This window comes from Pan paniscus, chromosome 4, assembly GCF_029289425.2.
Source record: "Pan paniscus chromosome 4, NHGRI_mPanPan1-v2.0_pri, whole genome shotgun sequence".
Taxonomy (NCBI): Eukaryota; Metazoa; Chordata; class Mammalia; order Primates; family Hominidae; genus Pan; species Pan paniscus.
The window spans coordinates 165,904,735-165,926,622 of NC_073253.2; the positions used below are offsets into that span (position 1 = coordinate 165,904,735).

A 21,888-nucleotide genomic window follows, 5' to 3' on the forward strand; every position below is an offset into this window, starting at 1 on the left:
GCAGATGAGTGCAACTAGGCCCTGGGGTCCTTCCCAGCTGCAGCATTCTAGGATAAGGACGGAGCACTGGCCTCTGTCTGTGGCCTCAGAAGCAGCCAGCTGCCTCTCCTACCTCCCTCCCCCAGCCACATCTTTTTTTGCCACCCACTCTGTTGTGTCCTGGGTGTGTGAAGGGGCCGCGCTTAGCTGCGTTTTCTTTTGTCTGGAGATGACAGTCCACAGACCAGGAAGGAAGGGAGGGAATGACGGTTTGCAGAGGGAAGGTGAGGGGAGCTATTTCCACCTACTTTGGCCTGGTAATTGATGAACACGTGGGGAGGTTTCCACATTTCAATAAGAGGTTGCTTTCGCCTTCCTCTGCCTTCCTCCAGAAGAAGCGCCCCTGACCCGGTGGAACCAAACACAGAGGCTTTCTTTCCAGTGCCATTCTCTGACATCAGCCCTACTCCAGAGAGCTCCCCAGGGAGGGGTCTGAGTCTCCACCTTCCTCTGAATCCCTCTGCTCCCCAGATTTCATTCCCCACTCACAGGAGCAGCTTGCTCTCGATAACTGCGGTGTCAGCCACCTAACTCCTCTCTTCATGTCTCGGGGATGAGCTGACTTGGGCTGCCTTCCTGGACTGCCCCATGCTGCACGTCTTCTGGGATTTCCATAGCCGAAGTATCTCCCACTTACCACCTGGGCCAGCTCCCTGTCTTCCAAGCTTCCATTTCTACAGCCTCAGTTACTGGAGGCTTTTGTCTACCCAAGCCTGGGGAACTGCTATTCATGAAAATGGCAGTATTCATTGTTTTTGAAGATGTCTAAGTCCCAGAAAACATAAGAAGGTTTGAGATGGCTTTTAATGTGAAGGAGAGCAGTCTTCATTTTTTTTTCTGGTGAAAGGAACACTTTTTAATGAAAGCTCAAGTTAATGTTAAATGACAAATGTCATAGAGCCAGCCACGAGTCTTTCTAACTTTGTTGTGGCCATAAATGACAGACATGTGCAATCAAGTCCCCAGGTCATCAGAGGGACACATTGCTGGCAGAACCACCCTCAGCAGGTTAATAAGTTGACCTGAAAGCTGCCAGGGCAGTTTGGAACGTTTGCGATGAGGAACTTGTATTTAGTTTTTATAAGTTGTCACATAATCGCTTAGGGCGGCTCTTAAAATATGTCCAAACAAGGAGACAGTGAATAGGTCTGGAATAACAGTCCCCCTTCTGTTTCAGAACTGACAGTTTCAGCCAATAGGGAGAGGTGAACGGTAATGAGGGAAGAATGGGCTTTTTAGACACACCTGGTATTGAACCCTGACTCATGATGTGCTAACTGAGACTGGGCAAGGTGTCTCAGCTCCCTTATCCAGCTTCCTCCTTGGCCATAGAGTCAAAACACATCCTTTGCCCCATCCTTTGAGGGTTCTCACCAAGGGAAGGGAATAAACACAGGGCAAACACCTAGGAGGCTGACACCCAACAGGCATCGAGAAATGTTCATTTTCTTCCTCCCTCCTACCGTCACCCTAGCTCTAGCTCTCATATCTAGGAACTAGAACAGCTGTCTACCCCCTCGCCCAGGCTTTGCCCAGAGCCCAGATGGTTTCTAGGCAGACCCATAGGATTTAAGGTCTTGCTAACAATTAAAAGCCATGAATCTCTTCCCCTCTTCCCTGCTCTGTTCTGAGTCCTGTGTGTCTATAGCTCATCTCATCTTCCCCATAGCCCTGAAGTAGATAGGAAAGATGATCATGTCCACAACTCAGAAAGGGTGAAATTAAGGCAGAGAGGTGAAGACACTTGCCCCATGTCACCAGTGGAGTGAGCTGATGATGGAGCCAGCACTTGAACCCAAACCATCCATCTAGGTCCAAAGCACACTAGTAGCACCATGCTACTACTCTGCCTCCTGAGCCACAGGACAGTAAGGATTAGATGTCCATGCTCAAGCATTGTAAGCAAAAGTAGCTAAGTAGAGAGGGTGAGGAGTCCAACAGGCTCAAGAAGGAGAGCAGATGCCAGCTGTGCTCGCTCAGAAATCGGAAACGCAGCTTGCAGCCTTTAGTGATAGAGCTGTACGCTTGAGGGGCTTCTTCCCAGAGAGAGGTCTGGGAGTCAGAAACACAGAGCTCAGCGTCCCCTGCTGAGTCAAACAGAGGCCAGACCAGGGGACATATCAGAGAAATGGCCCAGGAAAGGCTGGGACAGGCTCAGGACTCCCCCACAGATACTGCACCCTGAGTAAACCTGTTTATTCTTTCAGAATAAGCTGGTGTCGGATGGAAGGGTCAATATTATTCAGTATTATTATTAGTTATTCTGGAATAACTACTTATATTTGTTACGTATTTTCCAGGTATTTCACGTGCATTCTCTCATTTAAGACCCACGGCAACTCAGCAACATATTATCCCCTTTTACAGATGAGAAGGGGCTCATTGAGGCAAAGGGATTTATTTATTCAACTTTACATGGCTGCCTGTGGCAGGGTTGGGTGAACCAGGGCTGCTCTGCCTCTGTGCCTGCTATGCCAAGTGAGAATAGGGTACTCATCCCAGGATCATCTTTGCAGGCATCCAGCTGTTTCCCGTGCCCACCTGCCCCTCATTAGGTTCTGTAAGATCACCGTCCTGACCCCCAGGAGCACACTCACCCATGGGGTCAGGCTGCTATTAGAAATTCCTTCCAGAGATGCCAGGTGAGAGGGAGGCAGGCAGACAGACATCTGTGGGGGTCACATTCACCCCAGACAGTTCATTGCCGGAAGGAAGCCACATGCCTCACGTCGAAGCTCATCTGATTGGAGTCAGGCACAGCCAGATACAGTCATGATTGTGTCCAGAGGCCCACGGGGGCTGGCGGGGCCCTTCACGACAGCTGCTACGGCACAGCCCATCTGGAAGGGCTCTTTTTGTTCAACGCTTTAACCCTCTGAGGACCCTCGGGACCAAGGGATGCCACACCCTGGGTGAGAGAGATACTCAAGGAGGAGGGTCCCTCTACAGAGGATGAGTTAGGACACCCGGGACGGGCCCACATTTTCCTCCCTACTCTGCTTCCCAGGTAGATTGAGGGTAGGAGGAGGCCCACATTCCACAGAGGAGAGACTGTGAGCCTCTTGAGTTTTAAGAATCTGTGAAGGAACACCCCCAAACACCTACCATGCACCCCCAAGCAAGTAAAGGGGCTCCCTGAGTTCCAGCGGCTTGAGTAAAGGCCCAGAAAGTGACCCTGTGAGGCTCATGGAGGAGGGAATGTTGAGGGCCCAGCCTGCACTGGGTGGGCAGCGCCCTGCCCCAACTTCCCGCAGGTTCCCAGGAAATGAACAAAAGGCTCCCTCAGCTCACTCGTTGGCAGATGTCTCTGACCTGAGGCCATTCATGAACTGTCACTCAGGCACTCAGCCCCCCAGACAGCCTGGAGGTGTTGGCAGCACACCAGAGAGACTTTCAGCCAAAGACAGGTCTGGTTTCCCTGAAGAAAAAGAAACCTGAACTGGCTGCCTTCCCAGAGCGTCTGCTTGGGGGACCCACCCAAGTAAACAAAGCTGTTAAATGGGGGCATGTGGGCCAAAGCCCTCTGCACTAGAAGCTCCCGCTGCAGCAGTGCTGCCCTGCCCCAGGCACCACTCTAGCAAGAGAGAGCCTCTCACCACCGTGGGGACTGGCCCTGCTGCTGACCAGCCTCTGCTACCCACAGCCTGGACCCTCTCTCCACCTGGAGCCCTTCTCCTTCCTGCCTCCCTCTGATTCATGCCCGGTGGGCAGGAGTCCTACTCCCTCTCCTCTTCCCTGAACACAGTAACAGTGGGTGTGCTCCTGAGGGTGATGTGAGGGCAACAAGACTGACTGACCTTCCTCGTCCACCTAGGGAGCTCATACAGACCCATCACATCCACCCCCTGCCACCTCTGCAACCTTGGACAGGAGGTGAGCTCCTCCGAGCTGCAGCTTCCTCATCTGTAAACTGGGAATAACAGGATCTCTATCAAAGATGATGGTGACTATTCAGAACAGGCAATGCCACAGAGACAGAAACAGATGAATGGTTTCCAGGGCTGCAGCAGGAGGAATGTGGAGTACCTGCTTCATGGGTACAGGGTTTCTGGTTTGGGGTGATGAAAATGTTCTCACACAAGATCATGGTGGTGGTTGCACAACCTCATGAATGGACTTAATGCCACCGAATTGTACACTTTAATATGATTTCAATGGTAAATTTTATGTTATGTGTATTTTGCCACAACAAAAAAAAGTTCCTATGAGATTAAATGAAATGAAGGTTGTAGAAATGATTGCACCACATGGTACATTATAGATCCTCAACAGATTTTAATGTCCTTGCTTCCCTGAGATCATCACATTGAAATGTAGACAACATACCCTGCTCTACCCCACATGCCTCCCCAGGGTGGACTATTTTTCTATTTAGATACTTGCTCCAACATGCTAATAGGATGAATCCATGTTTTTCATAAAGTAAAGCATTTGATTCACCAGTAGGAGAGAGAGTATCCAATGCTGCCACCCCTGTTCCCTCTTCTGGACTTACCTGTTTCACTGGCCTGGTCTAGGGTAATCAACATCAGGATTGAGTCCTACCAGAGGAAGGTAAAAGGCTCTCTGGGTACCCAGGCTAGGGACTTCTCTCAGTATCTGTTTCTCACTGTTTCCAAAACACTGTCATCCTAAAAAGTAAAACTTCTCATTGTTGGGAAGCATTTTTCCAAGAGTCTTTTGTGTTTCTGCACATCTTCTGAGCAGAGACACTGCTTTGGTTACAATCTTTTCAAGAATGTTTGCAAAGCAAATAGCCTCAGAAGATATAGTGTCTCCCTTCAATGTAAAGAGCAGGTAGGCTTACTCTCCATTATGAAATATTTGGGTTCCCTAGGCTTAGGGCTCCTCTCCTATAACGCAACCCACAGCAGGTACAGATGACACCTGGCCCTCTTTGTGCCACCCCATGGGAATAAGGATTTGGGGAAATGGAACAAAAAATACATTGAACATAGCAAGGCTCAACTAGTATTTATAATCATTATTAATTGCCTTTCTTCCCTACTATGCTTTAAGCTCCTTAAGGGTAACCAGTATGTTTTTATTTATCTTTGTATTTCACAGAATGGATACTGATAAGTATTTGCTGGCTGGCTGGATGGATGGATGGGTGGGTGGATGGGTGGGTGGATGGATGGATGGATGGATGGATGGATGGATGGATGGATGGATGCATGCATGCATGGAGGAATGGGTGGGTGGATGGATGGGTGGGTGGATGGATAGGTGGATGGGTGAGTGGGTGGGTGGGTGGGTGGGTGGGTGGATGGATGGATGGATGGATGGATGGATGGATGGGTGGATGGGTGGATGGGTGGATGGGTGGATGGATGGATGGATGGATGGATGGATGCATGAGTGGACGGATGGATGGATGGATGGATGGATGGATGGATGGATGGATGGATACATGGAGGAATGGGTGGGTGGATGGGTGGGTGGATGGGTGGATGGATGGATGGGTGGATGGATGGATGGATGGGTGGATGGATAGGTGGATGGGTGAGTGGGTGGGTGGGTGGATGGATGGATGGACGGGTGGGTGAATGGATGGATGGATGGATGGATGGATGGATGGATGGATGGATGCATGAGTGGATGGATGGATGGATGGATGGATGGATGGATGGATTGGTGGATGGATGAATGGATGGATGGGTGGATGCATGGATGAGTGGATGGATGGATGAATGGGTGGGTGGATGGAAAGATGGGTGGGTGGATGGATGGATGGATGGATGGATGGATGGATGGATGGATGGACAGGCAGGTGGATAGGTGGATGGATGAGTGGGTAGATGGAATGATGGATGGATGGATGGATGGATGGATGGATGGATGGATGGATGGAGAGATGTTTCTCTTGTGTCATCCTGGCAGTTTTATCTGACACTTCCCCTCTCATTCTTACAGCTTTTCTAGCTCCTGACACCATACCCAGTATTTTAACCACTTACCTTGCCAGCTATTTTCCTGGCTCAAACCATGTGATGTAGAGAATAAGAGTCAAGTACTCTGCATGAGGCCTTGGATTTGGATGTTGGGGAGCATCCTGGATCCTTGCCTAGGTCTGGACATCTCTCCTGTCCTGCCCTCCCAGCTTTGTCCTAGCATCGGCTCCACTCCCAACTTCAGGACCTCATGGTGATGTGCAGTTCTAATATACCCAACAAGATATCAGTCCAGGCTACCAAACCACATGTTGGTCACCCCTGAACCAGCTAAACAAGATGTTTGTTTCTCATATTTGCTCCTGTTAGGCTAAAAGGGGTCATAGTGCTGGGCACATAGCAGGTACTTGGTTAATATTTATTTCATGAATGGATGAATAAGCCTTAAATTCATCGCCTCCTTCTTACATTATTAAAGTCAGCCTCCTGGGCAATAAGACCTAAAAATACAACCAAAAGGAGGGAAACTGGAGATATCGCCCCAGACATTCCTTTTGGTTCGGCATCCACACGGCAAACACAATCTCCAGAACGGTGCGGTGATGGCATTGGATGTGCCAGCCAGTCTTCCCTGTGGTAAGAACCCCCGCCTTTGTGCACAGCTTCCTCACAGATCATATACGATGTATAAGGTGATTACAAAGGTATACCTGCTCTATATGCACTTGCAACTGCAAAACAGCTACTCCCCTTTTCCACAGCCACACAGGAAGTTTGGCCAATTGGCATCTTGCCAAGAAAAGCCTGGCAGTGAATAGCTATTTAATGTAAAGGCTCTGGGGGCTCATTTTTCAGATGGCTGAGAGAACGGAATGTCCAGTAGGCAAACTGAAGTGCCAAATCTGTGGTGCTGGGGTCCCGGATTCATCAGCCATAGGGACACTGGGTATATTTAACTGGGTATGATCCACCAGTGGATGCCTAGTATTCACTGATGTATTTGTTTGCTTGTTTATGATTTGTGTAATTCGATAAGTTCACATAAAGTGGAACGAAACAGGATTGGTTATAAAACACAAAACTGCATATCATATGTTCTCTTGACTAAGTTCAAGAGAGTGCAGAGCTGTTGCCAGGCCAGGCAGAAGGCCTAGGTGTGGCTGCTGTGTTCCAGGACCTGCCCTCCAGCATGCCAAGCCCAGGAACTTGATTTTGCCAGTGCTCTGAGAGTTATCCAGCCTTAGAGAGAACCAGCTCATACAACCCAAGTCACAAGAGGCTCTTATACAAACCACAATTAACTCCACTTGACAAATGTATTCTAAGAATTAGATCACAAGAAGGACAAGAACAGCAACAAGAAGAGGAAAAAGAACAAGAAGTGGGGGAAGGAAGAAGAATAAAAGAAAAAGGAAGGAAGGAGGGAAGGGGAAAAGGAACGAAGGAAGAAAGGAGAGAGAGAAGGAAGGAAGGTAGGTTATGCAACACAGTCAGTGCTGGTAACCCCAAAAACAAATTGAAAAGGGAAGCCATATTATAAAAAGAACATCACTTCTTGAGCTGAAATAAAGAGTAAGGAAAAGGAGGTTGGTGGCGGGTAGAGGGCCTGTCACCCAGACCTGTGCTGAGGTCTCATGAACTACCCTTTCTCCATCAGTGACAACCTTTCCAATGTCCTAAAACATTTCTGGCAGATTCCAGCCTCTCTCCCTTGGAAGGCCCTGGAAAAACACTACCGAATTCTTGTTCTGTAAGTTTCCTATCTCAAGACTCCAAGCTGACCATCCCCACTGGCAAACTCTCCTATTCTCCAGAGACCATGCAATTCTACCGAAGATGTGTCAGCCTTAGTTACAACTTCTTTCCTCCACCAGGACATTACCCAGGCCACCTCGATTAGCGTTTGGGGCATGCCAGAAACTCTTTTGCCATGCTCTTGGGTCATGTCCATAGACGATTTCTTTCCTTCACTGTGTGTGAATTTTATTCTGTAACTTTTAAAGGGTTACATTAGTTCTAAATGACTGAGGTTGGGAAGGGACGACCCTTCTCTCGGGTATGAGCAAATTATTAATAGTTCAATCAGTAAAGATATGGTTTAAAGAGCAGGGACAAGCCCTGGCTTCAAGCAGGTGTTTTCCATGGTCTAATTACACATTAACCATAATGGTTACCAACACCAAAACAGCCCATTGAAAATCAAAGGTGCTTAATGGCCTGGGCTCCGGTAGAAGTCGGTGGCTGGCTATTGTTTTTCACTTATCTGACCTTTCAGTCCAGTCAAAGAAGGAACTGGCAGCAGGCACATATACACTGCTGGTGACTCATCATCAGAAGTGTTGTTATTTGGATTCCATTTCTCACACTATTCTAGAAATGCAGGCATTTGAATTCCCGAGGCACATGCATATTTTGACCAATTATTTTAACAAGTTCCAAGCAGAGCATCGTAGCAAAAACAAGTGTAAGCAATTGCCCTCTGGGCAGAGAAAATGCATACGGGCCATTTTCCTTATGGTAGGAGTATAGTTGTCACATTAAATACCAGCATGTCCAGTTAAATTTAAGTTTCAGATAAACATCAAATGATACAATATTTAGGACATACTCATACTAGCAAAGCATTCATTGTTTATCTTAAGTTCAAATTTAACTAGAACTCCTGGGTTTTTATTGCTAAATATAGCAGCTCTAGATAGCAGTGAAAGAGAAAATTTTGAATTCATCCTTCCTAGTGAGTTACATGTAAAATACATACCTGCAGAGATGCCACGATGACCTAGCAACAGATTCACCCTGAGGCAGCAGCCGAGAGTCAGAGCAGGGAATCCTGGCTGTGAGGTGTAGAAGTCTTCCTCCCTGTTTTGTAAACTTCTCTGGCATGGAAGAAAGAAGGAGGGCTGCATTATTTAGTATAGTACCCTCTACTGAAACCTCTGTTAAGATGCTCAGAGGAGAAAGGCCACTTTTGGAGTCACAGGGGCTCCCTGAATGGAACAGGCAGCAATGAAAGAAGGGAGGTGTTTTCTCCACTCCTCTCACTGTCCTGTTATCTCTTCCCAGGATATGAAGGCCAATCTTGCAGAAACTGGGAAAACATTGCTGGCAAATCAATAACCTCTGGTCTGGGGATCAACATAATTCAAGAAGAAGAAGAGAGTGTGTGTGTTTTCCTCCATAAGTTTCCTAAGCAATTGTATCAGTCTATCCCCTCTTATAGGTACTTTGCAGTGGTGTCCTTTCATAATCAGAGAGTCACAGCCCCACGTGTGCCTTCGGGAGTTCTAACGCTGCTGTTGGCCACAAGTGGGACCCAGGGCAATTCGTGTACATTTTCAGGATCTCAATTTTCCCATCTTTAAAATAAAAGAAGGTCCTTGATCATTAGAAAAGGGGGAAAGGAGGAGGATTATTAGTCTCAGAACTCAATGGAAAAATAAAACTTAATGAAAAGATGGTATAAGAACCTTTCTGCTCTAAACTTCCATGAGTTTATGTCCACGTTTATATATTGGCTGGAGCATGATCTACTGTTAATGATTATGTGCCACCCTTAATGGGACAAGATGTACTTTCGGCACTGCTCTTCCAACCAGCTGTAGGGACTGAAGTTTGTTGAGCCGTCCGTACTTTCTTTATCTATTTTTTTTTTTTTTTGAGGTGGAGTCTCACTCTGTCACCAGGCTGCAGTGCAGTGGCATGATCTCAGCTCACTGCAACCTCCGTCTCCCAGGTTCAAGAGATTCTCCTGGCATTACAGGTGCACGCCACCACACCTGGCTAATTTTTGTATTTTTAGTAGAGACAGGGTTTCACCATGTTGGCCAGGATGGTCTCGATCTCTTGACCTCGTAATCTGCCCGCCTCGGCCTTCCAAAGTGCTGGGATTACAGACGTGAGCCACTGCACCCGGACATACACTTTCTTACTGGCCTGCAGAGTTGATTAGCAAGGTGGGCAGCACAGTTGGTCTGCAGCCTCATCATAAAGGTTTCTCCACCTAAATCTCACTGCGTCTCCAGGCACTGACCACATGACCTCCCCACTGGAACTCTTCTCTAGCAGATGAGCCCTGTTCCCATGTTATATTTGCCAAGTGAGCAGCTCCCCAGTTAAATCCTCTATTGGCTCTCCATTGTCTATGTGAAAAAGTCCAAACTTGTAGGCTTTTCCTAATGGGTCACAGGCCCACTGTTGACACTCCTCTTTCTGTCACCTACTGTGATGTCTTCCTAAGACTCCTTCTCCCCCTCACAATCTCTGGCCTTTGCACAGACTGTTCCCTCCACTGAGAAGGGCCCTGCTGCTCAACATCAAGAACCCAGGTGTTGCCTCCCTGCTGAGTCTGCTCAGAGTCCCAGGTAGTCACGCCCTCCCGCCTCTTTTCTGCCACCTCCTCAGGCCCCTTTCTCTATAATGGCACTTCCTGCCTTACATCGTGGGTTGCTTGTTTACAACTTTCTCTCCTCCAGTTGTCTGTGAACCCCTCCCTCCAGGGGAGTCTTATATACCATGTCTTATACCTCTTTGAGTCCCCAGGACCTACCACAAGGCTTAGCCCAGAGCAGGTGCTAGCAAATGTTGACTGAATTAATGAGTGAAGAAGCCACATATAATTCAAATATTATTTCCCCAGCCTGTAAATTATGGTTGAACAAGGCAGTTCATAATCTCTGAAGATTCTACACACACCACGATCTCACGAAGGGCCAACTCGCTGTGGAGTGCAAGTGCAGGACAATGTCAACACGATCTCAGGAGGCAAGTAACGGGCAGGGCCTCTGCTTCATTCTGATCTCAGTTCCTGAGTCCCACCTGCGAAGACCTGGCTCCAGGTCTTTCTGTCAGGGCCCATGGTGCTGGGGTCATCCTGGTGGAGGCTGGGGAGAGCAGCTAGAGCTCAGCCTGAGCCTCTAGGTGGGAATTGCTGCTGAGCAAAACCAGAGATGGGAGGGAGCTGGCACTCTGTGTTCAGGTGGCGGTCCCTGCCCTGTGGCCATTTGCCAGCTCCCAGATCTATCATGTTCCCACAAATCAGAGATATTTTCTCATGAGTCGTTGTCTGGTAAAACGAGTTAATTGCCTTGCCTGACAGCTGGTCTGGCAGGGGCCCCTATGGGGTTGGGAGACATGACCCAAATGGTCATATGGGGCAGGAGCCAGCTGAGGTGGAGGGAGATTTACTGCAGATGGCACTGTCGGTGACGTCAGGGACAACAGCCCAGAGAACCACACTCAACAGGGGTCGATTTACACTCCTGAGAGTCAGACAACCTCCAACTTCACACACGTGCACACGCGCACACACACACACACACCAGCAGAGCAACCCTCTCCCTCACAAGGGCTTTGGGGCTCTGGCTTCAGGGACCCTTCAGAGGTTTGTCACTAGTTCCCATCTGCCCTTCCTTGGTGGTCCCTTCAGGATAAATGGCCCTGACGGCTTCACCTCCTGGCCCATCTTCTTGGGCTCAGGGACTCTTTGCAGGGAAGGTAACCACAGACAAACACCAGGCAGAGCCTACCTACAGAGACCCCTACCACTCCCCAGGCTCAACATAACCTTCTCCAGGCATCGCCCTCTCCCACCTCTTGACCTGTCTAATTTGTATCTAATGACAAAGATTATTTGCTTGATCAAACCTTCACCAGGCTCCTGGACCTTCTCCTAGGTCCATCTGTGCATTTTTTTGTAAAGCCCAGTTTTAGCAAGAACCCCCACCCTACCCCACCCTTGATATCTGAACACCCTTGATATCTGCTCAGCTTCTGCACCCTCTGCCCTCCCCTAGGTGAGGTCTGATCGCCCTGGTCTGCCTTCAGCAAAAATCTTTTAGGTGGGTTTAGCCAGAATCCTCTCACTCCTGATAGTTCCTCTTAGTCATTTTCTATCCACTGACCCCACCCTGCTCCCTGGCCGTAAACTCTTACTTTCCCACGATGTATTCAGAGCTAAGCCCAATCTCTCTCCCCCACTGCAAAACCCCATTGCTGTAGTTCCTCTACCAAAGAAAGTCTTCCTTACTGTGCTCTATTAAGTGTCATCAATTAATTTTTTTTTTTTTTTTTTACACTGAGACCCTTCTGCCTGGTACAGATGGAGCCTGGTCATTGGCAGTGCTCCTGAGTGCGCCTGCACCTTCAGCTCCCTCATCTCACTTCCTCATGGGGCCATCCCAGACTCCCTCTGGATCTTTCTCCACACTCTTCTGAGGTGTGCAGTAGAGAAAGAGCAGGGGCCTCAACAAGGACCAGGGGTCCTCGGGTCAGATTTCACCTCGGCCAGCGGTGTGAACGTGGGCAATTTATTTGAACTTTGGGACCACTGACTCACCTTACGTGGGGCTAATATGACCTAGTAGTGAGGCAGCCGGAGCACCTGAGCCGCAACCAGCATGAATTCCTTTTCATTTCCTCTAAGCAAGTCACCTGGCTGCTTTTTGTCTTTCTAATTTCCTGACCCAGGGTCTGTGGGAGATGAGTATGGGTGGAATGGGAGGAGGTTTCTTATGCACAAGCCATTTACAGCTATTGAACATCTATCAACAGAGGCATCCCATATTAAAACAATCTGCCCTAGGAAGCAGAGAGGTACCAGGTGTGGTCTCCAGCTTCCATTTTTCATAACTCTCTCCTCCCCACTTCCTCTCCCTCTCCCCTTTCTCATTCATCCACACCCAGAGGGTATGAGATACCAAACATTACTCAAGAAGGGGAAGGACAAATTCAAAATGACTCTGTCCATTCAACATCTACCGAGCCCGTGCCCGGCGCTGGGCTTGACTCTGGTGGTGCAGAGATCATATGAGGGTCCCAAATTTCCTCCCTAATTTCCTGTCTGGTGGCTTTGTATATAGGTGGGATGTATGTGGAGGGGGTGGGGGAACAGGTACAGACATGCAGGTACATAAACTATTACAATATTACGTGGTAAATGTGGTAGTAGAGATGGATCCACAGGCACAAAGGAGGGAGGGGGACAGAAGGGCAAGGTCGGTTTCATGCGCGTCTGTGTGAAGAGACCACCAAACAGGCTTTGTGTGAGCAACATGGCTGTTTATTTCACCTGGGTGCAGGCGGGCTGAGTCTGAAAAGAGAGTCAGCGAAGGGAGATAGGGGTGGGGCTGTTTTATAGGATTTGCATAGGTAAAGGAAAATTACAGTCAAAGGGGGTTGTTCTCTGGTGGGCAGAGTGGGGGTCACAAGGTGCTCAGTAGGGGAGCTTTTGAGCCAGGATGAGCCAGGAGAAGGAATTTCACAAGACAATGTCATCAGTTAAGGCAGGAACAGGCCATTTTCACTTCTTTTGTGGTGGAATGTCATCAGTTAAGGCAGGAACCGGCCATCTGGATGTGTACGTGCAGGTCACAGGGGATATGATGGCTTAGCTTGGGCTCAGAGGCCTGACATTCCTGTCTTCTTATATTAATAAGAAAAATAAAATGAAATAGTGGTAAAGTGTTGGGACGGCAAAAATTTTGGGGGATGGTATGGAGAGATAATGGGCGATGTTTCTCAGGGCTGCTTCGAGCGGGATTAGGGGTGGCGTGGGAACCTAGAGTGGGAGAGATTAAGCTGAAGGAAGATTTTGTGGTAAGGGGTGATATTGTGGGGTTGTTAGAAGAAACATTTGTCATTTAGAATTATTGGTGATGGCCTGGATACAGTTTTGTATGAATTGAAGAACTAAACGGAGTAAGAGAAGGAGAAAAACAGGTATTAAAGGACTGAGAATTGGGAGGACCTAGGACATCTAATTAGAGAGTGCCTAAGGAGGTTCAGCATAGCCTTGCCAGCAAAGATTATTTATTTACTTTAAGAGTTAAGAGTGGCAGTTTGGGGATAGTACCAGGAGATATCAGCTGTGATGGCTTGGAGAAACAGTGTAAACTGGCAGTGTAAACAAGAGCAGGGCATGTATGAGTAGTTGAGAACGGTGAATAGGAGTATGACTAGACAGAAGATAGTAGGGATGACAAGTTTTTGGGGGCACAGTCTAAGTTGTCTGGTGTCTGGAATGAGACTGGGGCCTAATAAAAAGGAGTGTCTATACAGGAGCTTAAATGGGCTGTATCTTGTTGCATTCTGAGGACAGGCCTGAATTCTGAGAAGCGAAAGTGGAAAAAGTATTGTCCAGTCCTTTTTAAGTTGGTGGCTGAGCTTGGTGAGGTGTGTTTTTAATAGACCATTAGTCTGTCACTGAATACTAAGAGCCTGAAAAAATGCTTGGCTGATTCGACTAATAAAGGCTGGTCTGTTATCAGACTGTATAGAGGTGGGAAGGCTAAACTGAGGAATTATGTCTGACAGAAGGGAATGACAAGGCTAAACTGAAGAATTATGTCTGACAGAAGGGAAGAAATGACTGCAGTGGCCTTCTCAGACCCTGTAGGAAAGGACTCTACTTATCTGGTGAAAATGTCTACCTAGACTAAGAGGTATTTTAGTTATCTTACTCGGGGCATGTTGAGTAAAGCTAATTTGCCAGTCCTGGGTTGGGGCAAATCCTTGAGCTTGATGTGTAGGGAAGGGAGGGGGCCTGAATAATCCATGAGGAGTAGTAGAATAGCAGATGGAACACTGAGAAGTTATTTCTTTGAAGATAGATTTCCACAATGGAAAGGAAATGAGAGGTTCTAAGAGGCGGGCTAGTGGCTTGTACTATAGCATAGCCTGCCTTTGCTGGTGTGTGGCGATTAGGCCTGGTGGAACTGCCAGCAATAAACTAAGTGTGATCAGGGTGAGAAACAGGGAAGAAGGAAATGTGGGGAAATGGGGTGAACGTCAGGTGGATCAGAGAGATACGGTCATGAGGGTCAAGTGTGGTATCTGGAATAATGTGGGAGGCCGGATTGAAGTCCGGGGCAGGAACAATGGTAATTGTGGAGACTTAACAAAGAGTGAGTACAGCTGAAGGAGCCGGGGAGCAGAAAGTATATGCGTCACGTGGGAGGAAGAAAATAGATTTTGGAAATTATGAGAGCTGTAGAGAGCGAGTGGAGCATAGTTTGTGATTTTTAGGGCCTCTAAAAGTATTAAAGCAGCGGCAGCCACTGCACACAGACATGAGGGCTAGGCTAAAACAGAAAGGTCAAGTTGTTTGGACAGAAAGGCTACAGGGTGTGGTCCTGGCTCTTGTGTAAGAATTCTGACCACACTAACCATGCCTAGGAAGGAAAGGAGTTGTTTTGTAAGGGATTGAGGTTTGGGAGATTAATCAGACATGATCAGCAGGGAGAACACATGTGTTTTTATGAGAATTATGCTGAGATAGGTAACAGATGAGGATAAAATTTGGGCTTGACTGAAGTAATGGGGGCTGTCTGTGAAGCCTTGCGGCAGTACAGCCCAGGTAATTTCCTGAGCATAATGGGTGTCAGGGTCAGTCTAAGTGAAAGAAAGCAAAGAGACGCTGGGACGAGGGTTGCAGGGGAATAGTGAAAAAAGCATCTTTAAGATCGAGAACGGTATAGTGAGTTGTGAAGGAAAGTATTGAGGACAAAAGAGTGTACGGGTTGGGCACCACAGGCTGGATAGGCAAAACAATTTGGTTGATAAGGCACAGATCCTGAACTAATCTATAAGACTTGTCCAGTTTTTGGACAGGTAAAATAGGGGAATTGTAAGGAGAGTTTATAGGTTTTAGAAGCCCATGCTGTAGCAGGCGAGTGATAACAGGCTTTAATCCTTTTGAAGCATGCTGTGGGATGGGATATTGGCATTGAGCGGGGTAAGGGTGATTAGGTTTTAATGGGATGGTAACAGGCATGTGATCGGTTGCCAGGGAAGGAGTACAGATATCCCATACTTGTGGGTTAAGGTGGGGGAATACGAGAGGAAGACGCGAAGGGGGCTTTGGGTTGGGGAGAAGGGCAGCAATGAGATGTGGCTGTAGTCCAGGAATAGTCAGGGAAGCAGATAATTTGGTTAAAATATCTCGGCCTAATAAGGGAACTGGGCAGGTGGGGATAACTAAAAAAGAGTGCATAAAAGAGTGTTGTCCAAGTTGGCACCAGAGTGGGGGAGTTTTCAGGGGTTTAGAAGCCTGGCCGTCAATACCCACAACAGTTATGGAGGCAAGGGAAACAGGCCCTTGAAAAGAAGGTAATGTGGAGTGGGTAGCCTCTGTATTGACTAAGGGGATGGACTTATCTTCCACTGTGAGAGTTACCCGAAGCTCGGCGTCCATGATGGTCTACGGAGCTTCCGAGGCGATCGGGCAGCATCAGTCTTCAGCTGCTAAGCCGAGAAGGAGTCAGTCAGAGAGCCTTGGGCCAGAGTTCCAGGGGCTCTGGGAGTGGCTGCCAGGTGAGTTGAACAGTCTGATTTCCAGTGGGGTCCCGCACAGATGGGACATGGCTTAGGAGGAATCCTGGGCTGCAGGCATTCCTTGTCCTGGTGGTCAGATTTCTGGCACTTGTAGCAAGCTCCTGGGGGAGGAGGTTCTGGAGGAACGCCTGGCCGCTGCGGTTCAGGCGTTTGGAAGTTCTTGTGTACTGGAGATGTGGCTGGGGTTTGTCTCACAGTGGAGGCAAGGAGTTGCAACTTTTTTCTATTATTGTACACCTTGAAGGCGTGGTTAATTAAATCCTGTTGTGGGGTTTGAGGGCCGGAATTTAATTTTTGGAGTTTTATTTAATGTTGGGAGCAGATTGGGTAATAAAATGTATTTTGAGAATAAGACGGCCTTTTGACCTTTTAGGGTCTAGGGCTGTAAAGTGTCTCAGGGTTGCTGCCAAACAAGTCATGAACTGGGCTGGATTTTTATATTTGATGAAAAAGAGCCTAAACACTATCTGATTTGGGATAAAGAAAAAGGAGCATTAACCTTGATTATGCCTTTAGCTCCAGCCACCTTTTTAAGAGTAAATTGTTGGGCAGGTGGGGGAGGGCTAGTCACGGAATGAAGCTGTAAGCCGGACCGGGTGTGAGGAAGGAGGTGATAAAAGGATTATAGGGTGGAGGAGCAGAGGCTGAGGAAGAATTGGGACCTAGCTCAGCCTGGCGAGGAGGGGAGAGGTCAGATGGGTCTGTAGAAAAGGAAGGTTAGAAAGACTCAGTGACGCTTGGGGTTGGGACTGAGGGGACAGGTGGGGAGGGAAAGAAGGAAGATTTGGGACGAGTTGCACTGGGCACAGAGACTAGGGAGGGACTGATATGTGAAAGAATGCCTGGACATCAGGCACCTCAGACCGTTTGCCCATTTTACGACAAGAATTATTAGATCTTGCAGGATGGAAAAATTGAAAGTGCCATTTTCTGGCTATTGGAACTACTGTCGAGTTTGTATTGGGGTCAAGCAGCATTGCAGAAGAAAATAAGGCATTTAGGTTTTAGGTCAGGTGTGAGTTGAAGAGGTTTTAAGTTTTTGAGAACACAGGCCAAGGGAGAAGGAGGAATGGAGGGTGGAAGGTTGCCCATAGTGAAGGAAGCAAGCCTAGAGAAAAGAGAGAGTAGAGACACGGAGGGAAGGGGTTCGGGGGGTCTTACCTTCCAGAAAAGTGGGAAAGAGGTTGGGGCATGGATATAAGGGGTTGGGGCACAGAGATAAGAGGTCAGGGCATGGAAATAAGGGATGGGGTGCAGAGATAAGAGGTCGGGGTGTGGAAATAAGGGGTCAGGCCATGGAAATAAGGGATTGGGGTGCAGAGATAAGAGGTCGGGGCATGGAAATAAGGGATTGGGGCACAGAGATAAGAGGTTGGGGTGCAGAAATAAGGGATTGGGGTGCAGAGATATGAGGTTGGGGTACTTGCCCCTCTAGAAAAGCGGGACTTGCCACTAAGAGTGAAGGAGAAGGGGTTGGGGGTTTCTTGCCCCCCCAGAAAGGTGGAGAAGGGGTAGAGACAAGGAGAGAAGGGGTTGGGGTACTTGCCCCTTCCCCAGAAAAGCGGGACTTGCTGCTAAGGGTGAAGGACCAAGGCAGGCGTCCCTGCGTGGTCTGACACCTCTGAAACATGGGTGAATAATCAGAGAGATGTCCCTGCAATGATCAAACAACAAGGGAAGGCTGCCTTCCCTAGTCTGTGACTGGCGCTGGAGTTTTGGGTCCATGGATAAAACATGTCTCCTTTGTCTCTACCAGAAAATGAAAGGAATTGAAATTAAGAGAAGGGAGAGATTGAAGAGTGGAAAGCAGAAAGTGGTTGAGGGACAGTGAGAGAGGTTGGAGAAGAGAGTAAGAAGAGGCCACTTACCCGATTTAAAATCGGTGAGCTGTTCCTTGAGCTGGTGGGTCTGAGGACCTGAGGTCGTACGTGGATCTTTTTCACGGAGCAAAGAGTAGGAGGACAGGGGATTGATCTCCCAAGGGAGGTCCCCCGATCCGAGTCACGGCACCAAATTTCATGCATGTCCGTGTGAAGAGACCACCAAACAGTCTTTGTGTGAGCAACATGGCTGTTTATTTCACCTGGGTGCAGGCGGGCTGAGTCTGAAAAGAGTCAGCGAAGGGAGATAGGGGTGGGGCCCTTTTATAGGATTTGGGTAGGTAATGGAAAATTACAGTCAAAGCGGGGTTGTTCTCTGGCGGGTAGAGTGGGGGTCACAAGGTGCTCAGTAGGGGAGCTTTTGAGCTAGGATGAGCCAGGAGAAGGAATTTCACAAGACAATGTCATCAGTTAAGGCAGGAATAGGCCATTTTCACTTCTTTTGTGGTGGAATGTCATCAGTTAAGGCAGGAACCGGCCATCTGGATGTGTACGTGCAGGCCACAGGGGATATGATGGCTTAGCTTGGGCTCAGAGGCCTGACAGTCGGGGCCTCCCCCTAGCTCACAGAAGAGGAGCTAGGGCTTAAGGGTGAGCAGCAAGTCAGCAGGTGGTTAAGGTTGAGCAGAGGAACCCAAGGGTGTGCCTCGGCTGAAATGCTTTCTTGGATGAGGGCTTTAGCGTCAGGATTCAGGGGTAGTAACAAGGGCAGACTGCAAGAGAGCATTGTTGGGGGTGCAGGCACACTGAACCCAGCACAAGGAGGCCTTGAACCCTGACCCAGAACCACCCCTTACTTAGAGCAGTGACACCTCAGCCACATATGCCGAGCATCTGAACTGTGGCAGCTAGTACAAAATGCGTTCCATAAACATTCGTGGAATGAATGAGCAGACGAATGAATGAACGTTTCTGTCTATCAAATGGGAGTGATATTATTTACTCCAGCTCTGCCAGGGGATTATTGGTAGGGTGAATTGAGACGATAGAGATGGAAAAGCCCTCTAAACTGTAAAATACTATGCAGATGTAAGGATTATAATGTGAATGGATACAGTTGATTGCCAGGGATAAAAATCATCAAGGAATCAGCTGGTGATGGTGTAGTAACTTTCCTGGACTGCAAGAAGCAGCTTTAATTGGAGCTCTTAAGGGAAATCTCTTCTCTCCATCATCAAATTAGTAGGACTATTACAACTATTATTGAAGACATTTTTAAAATTTTTTACATCACTGAATGGAACAAATCAAGCAAGATTTCAGGTGATAAGAAATAGCAGGAGGATTGGGCACACAGCGTGGTGGGAAAACTTAAGAATGGTCCCATCTTAGCATTCCAGATGAGACTTACTGATGGCCGAGTCCCACTCCCTATTTTACAGTGAGGGAAACTGAGGCCTGGAAAACATGCAGTGTCATGGTGCTCACCTGGATTAAGTAATAATCATAACAGCTCACATTATGGACTGAACATCTGTATATATGAGGTTATTTGATTCATACAATAACCCTATAAAGTAGATACTATAATTATCTTCATCTTACAGTTAAGAAAACAGAGACTCAAACCAAGTAGCAAGTCCAGGTGTACACAGTTGGTAAGTAAGGGTAACATACTAACAGGCTATCTCCCTGTTGCCAGAGCAACTGGAGGTCCACAGATAATATCATTGTGGGAGGAAATATATTGTTTCATTTACTTGGGGTTTGGGGAATATTTGACTAAAATGATGACTGATGTTGGACATAGAACGTGGGAACCCCTGCAATGATGTCTCTTACCTGGGAGTGAAAACATGTGCAAGGACTCTCTTGGGGTTTAGAAACCAATCAGCTCAAGTCAGGCCCCACAGAAAGGAGTGTAGTTAGAGGCACTATAATTCCTGAGCCCTCCTGCTCCCTCTCTCATTAGCTGACACCATCAATTCAAGGTTAATGCACACCAGGTTTGGGAGCTAATTATTCCACCATTACAGATATAAATTTCCCCTGGAGAACAGCCAGAGATGGGAGCTGGAGAGAAGAGAAAGAGGCTGAGGAAGGAAAGAGGCCACCTAGCTCTGACAGATGGGAAAATAGCATGTCATCATGGGTGGCGGGCTTCCCGACCACTGGAGCATGCCTCCAGGAAATCTCCGCATCTTTCCTGGTTGTACGCCAGGCTGACTGCTCTGCCCACACTCCTATTTGCCTGGATTTCTGGCAGTCGCTGAGCCCCCACCCCCATCTGTCAGCCTTCATGGTTCCTAAAACAGCTTGCAGAACACTCTTCAATTCCACAATTTATCTAGTCCCTAGTCTATGCCAAGCAATGGGATGCAGGACGTGGGGGGTGTCGACCACAGTGATTAATAACACGTAGTCCCTGACTTCAAGGAGATTTTATTACTGGGGAAGACAAATGTGCATTCAATCAACTCCAGCACTTGGCTGTATTATGGGGACAGAGTGCTATGGGACAAAAGAGAGCCACTTGAGCTAGGGGTTCTGAAAAGGAAGAGCCATTTGAAGTGTGTCTTGAAGGATGAGTACGGTTTCAAGAGCAGGGAAATGGGAAAGGGCGGGCATTACTCCAGGTAAAAGAAACAAAAGCATAATGGCAAAGAAGGCAGAACTTCCTTGCTGTGTCTGGGATGTAGGTTAAAGCATGCTGAAAGTGAGCCTGTAATGGGAGTAAGGACTAGGGAAGGCAGCTGGAAGAGACCACGAAGGGCCTGAACGAGCATGATTTGGAATTTAGAAATTCTATTAGAGGCAATGGGGAGCCATTGATGGCTTTTGAGGAAGGGAGTGACATGATGGGATCTGCATTTTAGAAAGAGGGTGGGGTGGGGTGTAATAGAGGGGAGCAAATGGAGGGAGGCAAGAGGACCGAGCTTCACAAGGAGCTCTTACATTAAAACTCCAACAGGAAGAAGTGGGAATTGCAATTAGTGGACGTGTTGGTGACCTCGTAAAAGGAGGTGACCTTTTAAGATGAGAGAAGCTTTCATCCACCCATTCAAGTTCATTTAGTGTCTCTTTTTCGTGAAGATTCATTTAGTGTCTCTTTTTCGTGAAGACAGCTCGAGCCAGATTTCTGGCCAATTGTTCTGGCTGGGCATTTCTGTGTCTTCCTTAGGGTGTCTTCTGGAGCAGGCTGCCCACTTGCCAGGGCAGGTAGCAGGCAGGGTTGTTTGGCCTGGAGGCCTCTCAGGGTGAGTGATGGAAAAATTCATTGTGGGCAGGTGGAGGGCCTGCTCAGGTGGGGAGACAGCAGGTAATGGGTGGGTGGGGTGAGCACAGAGGCTGCTGCAGCCCAGCCCTGTTCAGCGGCTAAGGGCTGGGGGACAGGGGAATGAGCATGTCAGCTCAGCCCCTAGAACTGGCTGCCAACTGAGGGCAAAGAGTGCTGCTCCAGAGCAGGACAGCAAGGCAGGGCACAGTCACCTGATCATCCAGCCTCTGAGACTCTGGCAACTTTGAAGGAAAGCGTGCTCGGAGCAGCCTGGGGCAGTGGCCCCTACTGTGGGTTGCACCTGCAGAGAAGAGATCAGCTCATCCAGTGAAGAGAGAAAGGCTGGGCTGAGCACTCCCCATGGAACTTCTCTTCTGGACCTGGCTCTTCAGTGGGCTATCTGGGGACCTCTCACGGGTGTATTGAACTCCTGAGGCAGGCAGGAAAGCATCAAGACCCAGAGATGCTTGGGACTGGGAAGCATCATCCTTCACCATCTCCTTCTGAAGTTCCTTGACATTGTTCTGTC

The 21,888-nt window shown here is 48.2% G+C and overlaps 1 protein-coding gene across 10 annotated transcripts in view; it reads right to left on the reverse strand.

Moving 5' to 3' along the window:
- The window catches only part of LOC129392951 (embryonic stem cell-related gene protein-like), a 44,407-nt gene extending 26,040 nt beyond the window's left edge, over positions 1-18,367 (reverse strand). For 6 of the 10 annotated variants that reach the window (XR_008625478.1, XR_008625480.1, XR_008625479.1 and 3 more), the window contains exons 1-2: positions 18,131-18,367; positions 8,692-8,809 (exon numbers count right to left, since the gene is read on the reverse strand). Coding sequence is in view for 2 of the 10 variants with exons in the window: in XM_055112858.1 (XP_054968833.1) it covers positions 2,907-2,947; positions 8,692-8,809; positions 18,131-18,286 (315 nt within the window). In the remaining 8 variants the exon portion in view is untranslated. Of the gene's footprint in view, positions 1-2,421; positions 2,948-2,973; positions 4,671-8,691; positions 8,810-13,913; positions 16,364-18,130 lie in introns of those variants that run through there. The other 4 variants (XR_008625481.1, XM_055112858.1, XM_055112859.1 and 1 more) reach the window with 4 other exon arrangements.
- Between the last annotated feature and the right edge of the window lie 3,521 nt (positions 18,368-21,888).